This window comes from Dendrobates tinctorius, unplaced genomic scaffold, assembly GCF_039654945.1.
Source record: "Dendrobates tinctorius isolate UK_male_01 unplaced genomic scaffold, ASM3965494v1 ptg000075l, whole genome shotgun sequence".
Classification (NCBI taxonomy): domain Eukaryota; kingdom Metazoa; phylum Chordata; class Amphibia; order Anura; family Dendrobatidae; genus Dendrobates; species Dendrobates tinctorius.
The window spans coordinates 3,318,807-3,333,306 of record NW_027361743.1 but is presented as its reverse complement, the minus strand read 5'-3'; the positions used below and the strand labels follow the sequence as shown (position 1 = coordinate 3,333,306).

Here is a 14,500-nt window from a genome sequence, read left to right as displayed (position 1 = left end):
AGGAGGGGTACTGTCATGATCCATTCTTGGATCTGCGGCAGAGTCTGGATTCTCTTTTATAAACCTTTTTCCTTTCAGGCCCTCGGGGGTTAATATGAGTTTTTGCCCCTGGTGGTCGTTGGTGTTACTACAACTGTAGTTGGTCGGCTGCTGGGTTTCCCCCTCTGGTGGCTGCTGGTGTTACTACAGTTTTAATTCGCCAGCAGGTGATGACCTCCCCCTTCCTTCCTATAAAAGGTCGTCAGCTGCTGCAGCTCCCTGTTGTTAATATTGGTCATTCACTAACCAACCTTTCTGAAGAGAGGAGCTGTCTGGAGCAGTGCTGTTGCAGCTTATCTGGAGCCTTGGTGTTTCTACTGGAAGCTGTGTCCTGGTGCCTTACTCTGCGGTCCTGTGCATGACTGCAGAGCAAGCTAAGTGTTGTTTGTTTCTCTATGTCTGTTGTTTTCCCTGAGGTATCCTGGTTGGCGACAGGTTGAAAGAACCTGTATAGGGAACGTGAGGAGAGTTCAGGGCTCTTCCTTAGGAGAGTGCAGGAGGTGTCCACTTCCCCGTTCCCTATTATAGAGCCCACTGTTATAATTGTTTCTCCAGTGTCCCCTTGTCTGTCTTGTGGTTTTGTGACCTACCGATCGTCGGGTTGAGTCATACATATCGTGACACATACTGGCCACTTCTAGTCACATACCGGCTACATACTGGCCACATCCCGGCTACATACCGGTTACATCCCCGCCACATACCGGCCGCATCCAGGCTACATAGCGAATGCATTCCGGCTATATACTGGCCACATCCCGGCTACATAGCAGTTACATCCCGGCTATATACCAGCTACATCCCGGCCACATACCAGCAACATCCCGGCCGCATACCAACCACATACTGGCTACATACCAGCTATACACAGAACTCAATAATGATTTATTATTTATTATGCATTGCTTTTTTAGCACCATTAATTCCACAGCCCTTTAAAGACATTAACATCACTGTCCCCATTGGGGCTTACAATCTAGATTCCCTATCAGTATGTCTTTGGAATTTGGGGGGGAAACCAGAGCACCCGGAGGATACCTGCACAAACACGGGGAGAACATTTACACTCCTAGCAAATCTTGTCCTTGGTTGGAGTTGAACCCAGGACCCCAGTGCCGCAAAGCTGCAGTGCTAACCACTGACTATGCATGAAGTCATCCAAATATCAAAGTTTTTAACCTCTTAATACAATGTCCTCATCATATTATATAGCACTGTGTACTTACAATTGCTCAGTTTGCCTTTGTACCCAGCTAATTATTTTCTTTTCCATTAGGTCTCTGACATCACATGATCAAAAACTGACTAGCTGAATCCTAAGCTCTATGTAGAAACAGGAGGTCTCTTTTCCCTCTATGAGTCTAGAGTCACTACAAAAGTCCCCGGCAGATAGGAGGAGAGAGCAGGAGTTGAAAATAGGATGGAAAAGAGACTGCTTGTTTCTACATAGAGCAGAGAAAAGAGAATTATCTGGGTAGAAAGCAAAATGAGCAATTGCAAGCGCACAGTGTTGTATAATATGATGACTGCAATATATTAAGAGGATAAAAATTTCAGCAGGAGTGCTTTATTAAGGAGGACCTCCCACCACTCACCAGGTCAAAAAGTGAAAGGTTTTGCTTTTATTTTATTCTTGCTGCTCCCATGAATATTCCACATTTTTATTTTATAAACTCCGACATCCGGTTCTAGAGATATGGGACATTTTGTTAAGTGCTTCCAATTTTCTAGCTTCTATAATCTATTATATAAATTAATTTACCTAATATAATTGATGGTGGCGCTGATCACAGGACAATTATACAGTGTGAAACCGAAAACATGCAGCGCCATATCTGTTGGTATAAGCGTAATGTATAGGTGGCCACTAGCAGACAAATAGTGGCCAGTTTGATTGAATTGTTTTTATTCTGGGTTTTTTCTGGTAGTGGTCACAGGGTAAATGGACTTCCTGCTGCAATCAACTGAGATCTTTGTAAGGGTTCAGGGCTAAATGTCCAAAGTCTCCGCAGCGCTGCCACAGGGGAAATGAAGTATTACACCGTGCCTATTGAAATGATTGTGTAAGTGTGTAATGCGTGGATATTGTGGGTCCTGCAGAGCGATAGATGCTCTTTGTAACCACTCTCCGCTATGGATAATGAAGGGGATTCGTTAATGGGGGGACCCTTAGAAATCCATAAATGTTACACTGAGTGAGATGAGAAGTTGCGTTATCCTCTTCGACTAAATATCTGTGGACCATATTACCTTGGACTGGATGGTTTTTCATGGTTCATAACGAAAGAAAGAAAGAAGGATATTATCTTGGCACTGGCTTTTGCCAATTGCTTACTTTGACTGACACAAGCAAAGCAATAAAGGGTTATGAGCTGAATGTGAATTCTGCCAAAGTACACCTACGACCACTATGTGCATGTGTGCTGGAAAATTGATGGGAAGACTGTTACCCACCTTGGAAAAGAAAATTGCAATCTGTTTTCACTATACAATGCTTAATATACAAATAATAATTAATAAATGTGTTACAGGGATATAATAAAGAAATGGGCGGTAAGCCGCAGTACCCAAGAATGGCCACTAAATGATGTAGTGAGCTGTAGTTTTCTGGCTTCTTACACTTTGGGACCTGCTGCCATCTGGTCAATGGAGGTGCCAGGTGTCAGACCGATCTGATGTTGATGACTTATTCCAAAGATGAGTCATTTATATAAAAGTTCTAGTTAACCTCTTTAAGAATTGTACTTTCCTTTTGAACATGTTCCCCATATATAACATTACATGCTAATTTATTTGCAGATCTTGGGAATTTCAGTGGCCGTGTACGAAGTGCCGTCTCTGTAAGGGAAGGACAAGGAGTGGTTCTTATGTGTTCTCCCCCCCATCACTCCCCAGGTAATATGCATGTCATGGTTCTTATTATTAGCTGTATAATCATTGCGATTTCTTCAGGTCTAGAAGGCCACGTGAAATAATATTCCTATATTTTCAAAGCTTTTAGTTGCTTTCCATGTGTCGAGGCCCTGAAATAAACCTGTGTAGCTCCATTAGACTGTGCCAGAAATAACTCGGTTGGAAGGAGACGGATACTTTAAGTATAATTTTGTGGTACAGAAATTGTACGCCTCGCAGAATAGGCTAAAATGCTTTTTCTGTTCGGAAACAACATAGTTCTATATGGAGATATCTGGAGAAATATTGCATAAAGCGGAGGTGATCGTATTGGCTGCAAACAGTTTTCGATCATCGGCAATTAATACACTGTTATTATATTGGGCTATGTTCACAGTGACTTTCAATGTTGGCCGTTCCATTAGTTTTGACGACAACTGGACAGACCCCATAATAATGAGAACTGTAATGTACAAATTCAGCACAGCGTTTCCAATTTCATAACAGTCTAGTAATATAAAAAAGTTTTCAAATCATTTGCTTTAAGGGCTCTTTTACACCTCCATATAAAAAGCGCATGGAAAAAGCTGGTACCGGTGTTATCAGTGTTTTACATCAGGGTGACCATTCTTACCATCAGGGCTCATACTCACATGCAAGAAACTCGGACGAGTCTCGCACGTCAAAACCCGGTATTGCCACCGGCTGTCACGATCCAATTTTGGATCTGTCAGTTTGGGCTGCTCACATTTAAACTTTTTTCCTTTCTGGCCATCGGGGGTTAATGTCAATTTTTCCTCCTGGTGGCTGCTGGTGTTACTACACCTTTAGTTAGACTGCTGGTGGCTTTTTCCCCTCAGTGGCCGCTGGTGTTACTGCATGGTGATTAATTATCTATGCAGGTGGGTTCCACCCTCACCTTCCTTGATAAGGCCTCTTGGTGCTGCAACTCACTGTTGGTAGAGATGAGCGACTTTGCCTTTTTTAGGGTCGAGTCGGGTTTCATGAAACCCGACTTTCGCAAAAGTCGGGTGGAACGAAATAGGCCGACTATAGCGAAAAGTCAGAGGCCGACTGAAACACGAAAACCAATGCAAGTCAATGGGGAAGCAAAGTCGGCAGGGAGTGGAGGACAGTAAACACACCTACAGTGCCCATTTCAATGCCAAAAACATCAATTCTTATTACTGAAGCTTGTCAACCTTAATTTACTTCATAATATTAGTTACGCATTGAAAACTGGGGGTTATTTGGCTAAAGTTGAGGGGGGGGGTAGGGCTGGCTCCAGGTTTTCATGTGCCCTGGGCCAAAGAGTGTCAGTGCGCCCCTTTAACACATACCACAACTCATGATGCTCCGATACGGCATACAAATATAGGTATAGTACAATGACAAATACTTCACTGCTTACATGACACGACTGATCTATTTTAAATTGTACAATAGCTCAAAAAAAGGACAGTATATTGCTCTATGCAGTATGGCCACCACATTGTGCACCATACAGAATAATGAGCCCCATATATTTCTTCATACAGAATAATTGGTCACATACAATGTTCCATACAGTATATGATGAGCTCCACATAATGCTACAGTATATGATGGTCCCCATGGATGATGCTCCAGTGTGTTATGGGCCCAAATAATGCTCCATATATAATGGGCCCCATTTCTAATGCTCCAGTGTATAATGTGCCCCATAGATGCTGCTCCAGTGTCTGATCCGCCCCATTTAGAAAACTCCAGTATATGATGGGCCCCATGGATGATGCTCCAGTATCTTATGGGCCCAAATAATGCTCCATATATAATGGGCTCCATTTCTAATGTTCCAGTGTATAATGGGCCCTGTAAATGCTGCTCCAGTGTCTGATGTCCCCCATCTGGAATGCTCCAGTATATACCCTAATTGCCCTAATAATGCTCCATATATAATGTGCTCCATTTCTAATGCTCCAGTGCATGATGGGCCCCGTAAATGCTCCAGTGTATAATGGGCCCTGTAAATGCTGCTCCAGTGTCTGATGTCCCCCATCTGGAATGCTCCAGTATACTGTATACCCTAATTGCCCTAATAATGCTCCATATATAATGTGCTCCATTTCTAATGCTCCAGTAAATGATGGGCCCCATAAATGCTGCTCCAGTGTCTGATGTCCCCCATCTGGAATGCTCCAGTGTATGATGGGCCCAAATAATGCTCCATATATAATGGGCTCCATTTCTAATGCTCCAGTGTATAATGAGCCCCGTAAATGCTGCTCCAGTGTCTGATGTCCCCCATTTGGAATGCTCCAGTATATGATGGGCCCCATTTTTAATTAACCCAGGCATGGTATGTGAAAAGAGCTCCATGGAGTAATCTGAAGTGTGTGCTGCCGCATCCTTCACTTTTGGTGTGGGTGAAGGACACAAGGAAAGGGGTTGCTCCTGACCAGAAGCCTGCACTGACGACTCAGTGCTTGCTTTTTTTGAAACTTCAGAAGAGGAGGTGATAGAGCTGGAGGCTGTTTCAGCAATGTAAGCCAAAAACAGCTCTTGATGCTCCAGCTTTAAAAGCAGTCTACCTACTCCCAGAAAAGGGAGCCTTACAGGCCTTCCAGAGCTACACCATGATGCAGACTCAACACCTCCTGCCTTAGCTGCTATTGTGTTTTTGGCACTACCAGCAGATGCACCACCACCACCATCAGTACCAGGTGGCCCCCCACGCCCATGTCCGTGTCCTCTTCCACCATACTTCCTCATGTTTTGGAAAATGGACCCAAAATACCAGCAGATATATGGTACTGTATCAGAAGCGTACAGCTCTATACAGACTAGGGATAACAATAAATCTCTGTATATATTTCATGAGTCATACACAGACGCTCACAGGCTGAGTATGGAGTACACAATAAAATAAAAAGTTGAAAAATGGTACAGTATCACCATATACAAGGTATATATAGTATAGTGTTAACATTCTGAATCTCCGTATACATTTCTGGAGGCAAATACAAATGCTCTCAGGCCCAGTATGGATTACACAAGAATATGAAAAGCTGTAAATGGGTAATGTCACACAAGCGTACAGCTGTAAACAGTGTTGGGGTAATCTTAAATCTCCAAATATATTTCCGGAGTAACAGACAGACGTTCAGAGGCTCATTATGGATTACATCAGAATCAAAATAGCAAAAAAGGTTACTGTAGCAGAAGCATACAGCTGTATACAGTGTTGGCCAAATTTGAAATCTCGGTATATATTTCCAGAGTCACCCTCAGACGCTCACTCAGTCTGGGTTTGACCATAATAAAAAATGTTGTAAAAAAGGTACTGGATAACAAGATAGCAAGTATATATTATAGGTTATAATTGAAATCTCTGTATACATAGGCCCGTAGTCACTCTAAGACGCTTACTTAGTATGGATTTGACCGTAATACTAAATGTCGAACAAAGGTACTGTGTAGCAAGATACAAGCTGTATCGAGTATAGGGTAAAAATTGGTATCTCCGATTTACCGTATATATAGATGGCGTAAACCACACAATGGATGATACCTTAATAAAAAATTTTGAACAAAGGTACTGTATCAGCTCATACCAGGTGTATCCAGTCTAGGGGTAATTGTAAATTTCCGTCTATACTTCCGGAGTCAGACACAGACACTCACAGGCTCACTATGTATTACACCAGAATTTAAAAAGTAGAAAAAGGGAAAGGTATTTGAAGCCTACAACAGTATACAGTGTTGTGGTACTTTTAAATCTTTGTTTATATTTCAATCTCAGTAAGCCAGTCCAGACTCTCCGCTACTGGAAACTACATGGATACAAGTACAGACGGAAAGTCGAGTGTTAGCAGAAATTTAAGAATTACTCATCGCGGGAAAACCTCCCGGTAGATGTTGCAGAGGCGATGTAGACCCTCAATTACTGTGTCTGTGGAGACAGCGAAAACGGTTCTTTGTGAAGAAAAGATTGCTTTGTGGCAGAAGAGTGGATCACATCACCGTTACTCATCTCCATCAAATTGTGATCACAGAGAGAGATATAGACATGGTCCTCACTGCCTATCATGATGTGTCTGGTCATTTTGGAGTGCAAAAGACAGAAGCCACAGGCCGTAGGCGATTCTATTGGATTGGCATGAGAGGGGACATTGAAAAATGGTGGCAGGAATGTCACACGTCTGTGACTATCACAACTGTGAAAGGTGAACAGAAAGCACCACTGCATCTGCTTGTAAGTGGACGTCCATTACAAATGGTAGCCATTGATCATCTGAAGGTAGAGGCCAGCAGGACAGGCCATAGCTACATCTTAACCATCATCTATCAATACACCAAATTTCTAGTGGCAGTCCCTGTGAAGGATTTAACTGACCAGATTACGCAGCGGTGGAGCAGGGAGAGGTAAGTATTGCAACTTGCAAGTGCTGTGGCCATGACCAAGCAGGGAGGGCACACTCATGGGCGAAGGTACTGGCACAGGGCCCCTCATAGTACGGTGGTGTGTCTGACGGCGAATGGGCCCCCCCACCGTCAGAGACACTGTATGTACTATGTGGGGCCCTGTGCCAGTGCCGTCGGCCATCAGTGGGTCATCTACCTATTCAGAGCAACAGCACTTGCCCGGGTGCACCAGGTGTTGACCCCAGCCCTTGGGGGGGGGGGTGGGCAGCCCAGTTAGGGAGGTTTAAAAAATGGCATATGTTGATGTGTAGGCTGGACATTCAGCTGCTGCAAATGGCGGAATTGGGCAAGTCCGAGGAAGAGGAGGACAAAAGCGAGGCAGTTTTCTGGCAACCTATGTGTCATCAGGGGAAGGTGGGGCAAAATCCTTTGAAACCCATGCATGGTTCATTTTAATGAAGGTTAGATCATCAACCTTTTGGGTCGACAGACGGGTCCTTTTTTCTGTCAGGATTGATCCAGCAGCACTGAAGACTCTTTCAGATAACACACTAGCAGCAGGGCAAGCGAACTCCTGTAAGGCATAGTGTGCCAATTCAGGCCAGGTGTCCAGTTTAGAGGTCCAATAGTCAAAGGGGAATGACCTGTGAGGGAGAACATCGATATGAGAGAAGTAGTTTATAACCATAGTTGACAACTGCGGTCTCCTGTCACTTTTAATCGATGCAGTATTAGCAGTCGTGTGAGCGGTACTTGAGAAATCAGTCCACAACATGGTCATGAAACCCCTGTCTCCAACGCCACTTGAACACCATGAACACCTCTTACATTGTGCCCACTACGGCTCGTGGGAGAACCAGCACCGCTGCTGTGTGCTGGGAAAGCCTCAAACAAATGGTTTACCAGAGTTGCTTGTTTGTTAGCCAATATTATTTCTAGGTTCTCCTGTGGCATCATGTTGTGTAATATTCCTTTGTAGCGTGGATCGGGGATGCTGGCCAGCCAGTAGTCGTCATCCTTCATCATTTTGGCAATGTGGGGGTCCCTTTTTAGGATCCGCAAGGCATAATCGCACATGTGGGCCAATGTTCCAGGTGTCAAAAATGCACTGCGACTGCTGGGTGGAGGAGCACTTTCTGGCAAATCCACATCCCTACAGTCACGCACAAACACTGCACCTGACTTTGGACCGCCAACATTACCTCTTGCCCCCTGATAAGCATCGTCCTGCCCAAAATAATCATCCCCCTCCTCCTCCTCCTCTTCCTCTTCTTCCTCCACCTCGTCCAGGACAGTTCTCTTACCAGACAATGGCTGACTGTCAGCAAGGCTTCCCTCCTCCTCCTCCTCCACCTGTTCCTCCTCCGCTGCAGACGCAAGATCCTTAATGTGCGTCAAACTTTGCATGAGCAGACGCATAAGTGGGATGCTCATGCTTATGATGGCATCGTCTGCGTTTACCAGCCGTGTGCATTCCTCAAAACACTGAAGGACTTTTACAGAGGTCTTTCAGCTTTGACCACTGCACACCCGACAATTCCATGTCTTCCCTCAAAGTGCCTGCCTGTGTATCCTCCCACAAATGCATTACAGCCTGCCTCTGTTCGCACAGCCTCTCAACCATGTGCAGGGTGGAGTTCCACCTTGTTGCAACGTCTATGATTAGGCGGTGCTTGGGGAGGTGGAGCAATCGCTTCAGCTTCTGCATACGAGTGGAGTGGACGCTAGAGCAACGGATGTGCGAGCACAGTCTTCGCACCTTATGGATCAGGGATGTTAACTCCGGATAATTATTAAGGAAGCAGTGCACCACCAGGTTCAAAGTGTGAGCCAGGCAAGGTATGTGTGTGAGTTTTGCACGGGCTATGGCTGCCACAAAATTACGACCATTATCACTGACTACCTTGCCTGGCTCAAGATGTAGACTGCCCAGCCATGACTCAGTTTGTCGCTGCAAGTAGTCAGCCAGTACCTCCGCGGTGTGTCTGTTGTCACCCAAAGACATCATCTTTAACACAGCCTGCTAACGCTTACCACTAGCTGTTCGATAGTGGGACACCTCGTGTGCAACACTGGCAGCTGTGGATGGAGTGCTCGTGCGACTGCGCTCTGTGGACGAGCTTTCGCTTAAGGAGGAGGAGGGTTGAACGCCTACAGCCAACTGTTTCCTATACCGTGGGCTAGGCAGCACTGTTCCACCACCGCTGTCCCCTGTGGAGCCTGTATCCACCATATTAACCCTGTGCGCAGTGATGGACACATAATGGCCCTGGCCATGCCTACTGGTCCATGCATCTGTTGTGAGGTGCACCTTTCCACTCACTGACAATGCGGTCTTTCACATGCCGCTGGAGGGCAGGGATGGCTTTTCGAGAAAAGAAGTGCCAACTGGGTAGGTCATAGCGTGGGACAGCGTAGGCCATGAGCTCATGGAAAGCTTTGCTTTCAACCAAACGGTAGGGCATTATCTCTAATGAGATTAGTTTGGCAATGTAGGCATTCAAACAAAGTGTACGTGGATGAGAGAATGAGTACTTTCTTGTCCTACTCAGAGTGTCTGGTAGGGTGAGCTGTACTGGAGAGCTGCATATGGGGGATGAAGTGGTGGACCGGACGGAGTGAGAGGGGGTTGGTGATGGTATTGGTGGTGATAGCCTAGATTCAGTGTTGTGTTGCAAAACCATTGTGATTCCCTGAGTGCTTTGGCCTTGCGACTACACCTCCACATTTAGTGCTGGTGGTGTGCTTAACGGTGGCGGTGGTCTTACAGTGGGAGAAGCGATGAAGCATTGCTGGCTACCTTCAGTCGGAGCAGGTGCTCATGTCCTACCTGAAGTTTTGTAGTCCATCCACACTTGCAAGTGCATGTTGATTAAATGTCTAAGCATGCAACTGGTATTCAAATTTCTGAGTTGTTTACCTCGGCTAAAGGTCCTTCCGCACTTCTTACAGGTAACCTTTGCCTCATCAGTAGGATTTTGGACAAAGAAGTGCCACATTGCACTCTCCCTACTATGGTATACATTTTCTGGCCTGGCACACTGTGCTAAGTTGACCGTCTGGCCAAGCTGTCCTACAACTTTTAGTTTTTGTTCCACGATTCTGGACAGCTGCGGGCCTGCCAGATAACCACTGCTGCGATGTCAATGCCTTCTGCGGATCCTTTTCCTTATCTGAAATATTGCCAGCGCCACCCTCCTCCCCCAATGGATGCCAATCCGGGTCAAGAACTGGGTCATCTATCACCTCCTCTTCAAAGTCATCTGCACCTTCCTCTTTACCTTCCTCTGTGTCACCATGTAAGGTGGTATAGTATGCGGGAAGGGGCACCTGAGTTTCATCAGGGTCAGATTCTGGCTCAGTAGACTGTGAGGGTAATGTAGTGCTCTTGGTCAATGTACCATCTAGCAGTGGCTGTGCATCACTGCACTCCATGTCAGATTCATCTTGGACTGGGGAATTCAGGATTTGACTGGATAACCCAGGCATGGTATGTGAAAAGAGCTCCAAAGAGTAATCTGAAGTGTGGGCTGCCTCATCCTTAACTTTTGGTGGGGGTGAAGGACACAAGGAAAGGTGTTTTTCCTGAGCAGAACCCTGCACTGACGACTCCGTGCTTGCAGGTTTCGAACGTTCAGAAGAGGAGGCAATAGAGCTGGTGGCTGTTTCGGCAATGTACGCCAAAATCTGTTCCTGATGCTCCAACTTTAAAAGCGGTTTTCGTACTCCAAGTAAAGGGAACCTTACAGGCCTTCTTGGGCCAGACCATGACGCAGGCTCAACACCTCCTGCCTTAGCTGCTATTGTGCTTTTGCCAGAACCAGCCGATGCACCACCACCATCAGTACCAGCTGCGCCCCCCGGCCCACGTCCGCGGACTCTTCCACCATACTTCCTCATGTTTGGGAAAATGTAGCAAAAATCGAAGCAGAGAGATGGTACTGTATGAGGGGCGTCCAGCTGTGTAAGGTGTATTAAAAAAATTAAATCTATGTATATATTTTGTTAGTCACAGACGCTCTCCCAGTATGTATTTGACCGTAATCCAACAAGCAGATATACGGAACTGTATCAGAAGTGTACAGCTGTATACGTTTCTTGTGTAACTAAAAATCTCCATATATGTATTTACGGAGTGTCACACACACACGCTGACTCTTTATAGATGTGACTGTAATGCGAATGGCAGATATACAATACTGTTTGAGAATCGGACAGCTCTATATGGTGTCTGTATGGAAAATTGTCAATCTCCGTCTATTTTTATACGGAGTGACACACGCTCTCTCTGTCTGGTTTTGACCGTAATCAAACAGCAGATATACAAAACTGTTTGAAAAGCGGACAGCTCTATACGGTGTAGGTCTGGAAAAATGGAAAATCTCCTCTTTTTTTTTTCCAGAGTCACACACAGATAGCTTCACTGTTTGAAAAGCGGTCAGCTCTATACAGGGTAGGTCTAGAAAAATGGAAAATCTCCTCGGCTTGTTTTTCCAGAGTCACACCCAGATAGCTTCTATTTGTCCATGATACCAGCCGGTACACGGTAGTGTGTGAGGAGTGTACACTGCTATACGGTGTTTGTATGGAAAATTGTCAATCTCTGTCTATTTTTATACCGACTGACACATGCTGTCTCTGGCTAGTTTTGACCATCATCAAACAGCAGACATACGAAACTGTTTGAAAAGGGGACAGCTCTATAACGTGCACGTCTGGAAAAATGGAAAATCTCCTCGGCTTGTTTTTCCAGAGTCACACCCAGATAGCTTCTATTTGTCCGTGATACCAGCCGGTACACGGTAGTGTGTGAGTAGCGTACACCGCTATGCGGTGTGTGAAAAATTGAACTCTCGGTAACTCACCAGAACAAAATAATAAAAGTTGGAGTGCTTTGAAAAAAGCAGTTTGAACTGCAGTGTGCACACAGCAATGCAGCTATCAGGTAGCCTTAAAAGGCAGCCTAATCACCACCAGTGCTGCTGCACACAACAAAAATTCTCCACTTTCACTGCACACTAACTGTACAGTGAAAAGCGCTATCAGCAGAAGTAATTTTTTTTCTTCTTCTCTGCCTAACGCTCTCCCTATTCAGAATCAGCAGCAGCACCTCTCCCTATTCTAAGATCGGCAGAAGTAAGATGCCGGTCGGCGGTCACGGCCTTTTATAGCCACTGTGACACCACACAAAGCCAGCCAATCACTTCAATGCCCTTCTCTAAGATGGTGGTGGCCGCTGCCTGTCATCGCGTTGCCCACAGTGTGTGTCCTCCATCATTGGCTGAGAAAAGGCGCTGGAAGCATTATTTGAAACGCGACTTTGGCTTTCGGTTCGAAGACCTCATGGCCGACCTCACTCTATGGTCGGGTTTCGATCGGCGAAACCCGACTTTAGCTAAAGTCGGCGAATTTTGAATTTGACCGACCCCTTTTGCTCAACTCTAACTGTTGGTAATACAGGTCATTTGGATGCCAACCTTTCTGAAGAGACAAACTACCTTGAACAGTGTTGTTTGCAGCAGATCTGGAGCAGTGGTTTTCCTGCTGGAAGCTGTGTTCGGGTGCCTTATTCTGCGGTCCAGTGCATGACTGCAGAGCAAGCTAAGTGTTGTTTGTTTTTCCCTGTCTGTTATTTTCCTTTTTGTCTTACTAGTACATTGGTGGGACTAGTGTCCGCACTTGCCAGTTCCCTAGTAAGGGATAGGTGCAGGGCAAGTGAGGGACCTAGGTATCCTGGTCGGCAACAGGTTGAAAGAACCTGTATAGGGAATGTGAGGAAAGCTCAGGGCTCTTCCTTAGGAGAGTGCAAGAGGTGTCCACTTCCCCGTTCCCTATTGTAGGGCCCACCGTTGTAATTGTGTCCCGGTGTCCCGTTGTTTTGTCTTGTTGATTGGTGACCGTCAGGTCGCGTCACGCAGGGCCAGTCACCTCGTGACACCGGCACTTGATAGCGGAGCATTCAGCTGCATAGAAATACATGCAACTGAATGCTTTGATCCGAGTGCCAGCGGCCGTGCCGGGTATTGACATGCAAGTCTCATTTGAGTTTCTCACATGTACAGTATGTGGCCTTAGTGTGTCATCAGTGTTTTCCATTCGTGTGTCATCCCTGTGTCCATTTTTACCATCAGTGTTTTCCATCATTGTGTCTTCAGTGTTTTCCATCAATGTGTCTTCAGTGTTTTCCATCATTGTGTCTTCAGTGTTTTCCATCAGTGAGTCTTTAGTGTTTTCTATCAATGTGTCTTCAGTGTTTTTCATCAGTGTGTGTTAGGTGTCGGGATTCTGCCACTGCACGGGATAGATGCCAAGCATTATCTTGTACTGTGGTCTCCCATTCAAATCCGTCTGCTGCGATTGCTGCTCAGCCCAGACGTCGATCCCAGCATCTTGCTCAGGCTCGTGGTATATGCTTGGTTACTGCTGGATCTTCAGCCAAGTCCAGAAATCACCTTACTAAGCATGTCCATGAGGTGGCATCTGCTCATTGGTGGTTGGGATTGGCTGCTTTGGTGAGGTGGCAGCTCCAGATTGGCCCGCAGGTGATGTCTCAGCTGACTGGGCGTGAGCGATTGGGGTGGAGCCTAGTGTATAAAATGCTTCCAGCGGCACACGCGGGCGTGCTAGTATAATTTATGTGTGGAGTATGTCAGTGGATACCCTACCACTCTGTACGTGTCGCACTATACACTGAGAGTACAGACCTAGGCAGGTAGGGTTAGGACTGGGTAACTTACCTTGGCTTAGCATCTGATTCCTTCTTGTGTGCGGTTAGCACAGTAGAGTTACAGAGCAAGTCCAACTCTCAGGCAATATATCTCTGGGAAATTGACAGGGTCGGTCACCTAGCATGGCATGAGTTCTTTCCTTGGCTTAGCATCTGTCTCCTTCTTGTGTGCGGTTAGCACAGTTGAGTCATAGAGCAAGTCCAACCCACGTGCTACTTGCCCTGTGACATTTAACAGGGTTTAGTGCATTGTTTACTTTCTGCAGTACCACTCTGTGCAGTCACTGAGCTGAGTACCCTGAGTTCTGTTCACACTGTGTGACGCTGAACACAGTGCGTTTAAGGTGATTGCTTGCTGTTGTTCCGTCATTGCACACTAGCAGCAGTTATTCATCTCTGCATAGTGGACCCCGGGTTGCGATTGCACTTTATTATTTA

The 14,500-nt window shown here is 45.8% G+C and overlaps 1 protein-coding gene across 2 annotated transcripts in view; it reads left to right on the top strand.

The window, feature by feature from the left end:
* CNTN5 (contactin 5) overlaps window positions 1–14,500 on the top strand; it is a 2,193,251-nt gene that overhangs the window by 1,494,138 nt on the left and 684,613 nt on the right. For both annotated transcript variants that reach the window (XM_073582945.1, XM_073582944.1), the window contains one exon: window positions 2,839–2,934. In XM_073582945.1, the coding sequence (XP_073439046.1) occupies window positions 2,839–2,934 (96 nt within the window). The remainder of the gene's footprint in view (window positions 1–2,838; window positions 2,935–14,500) is intronic.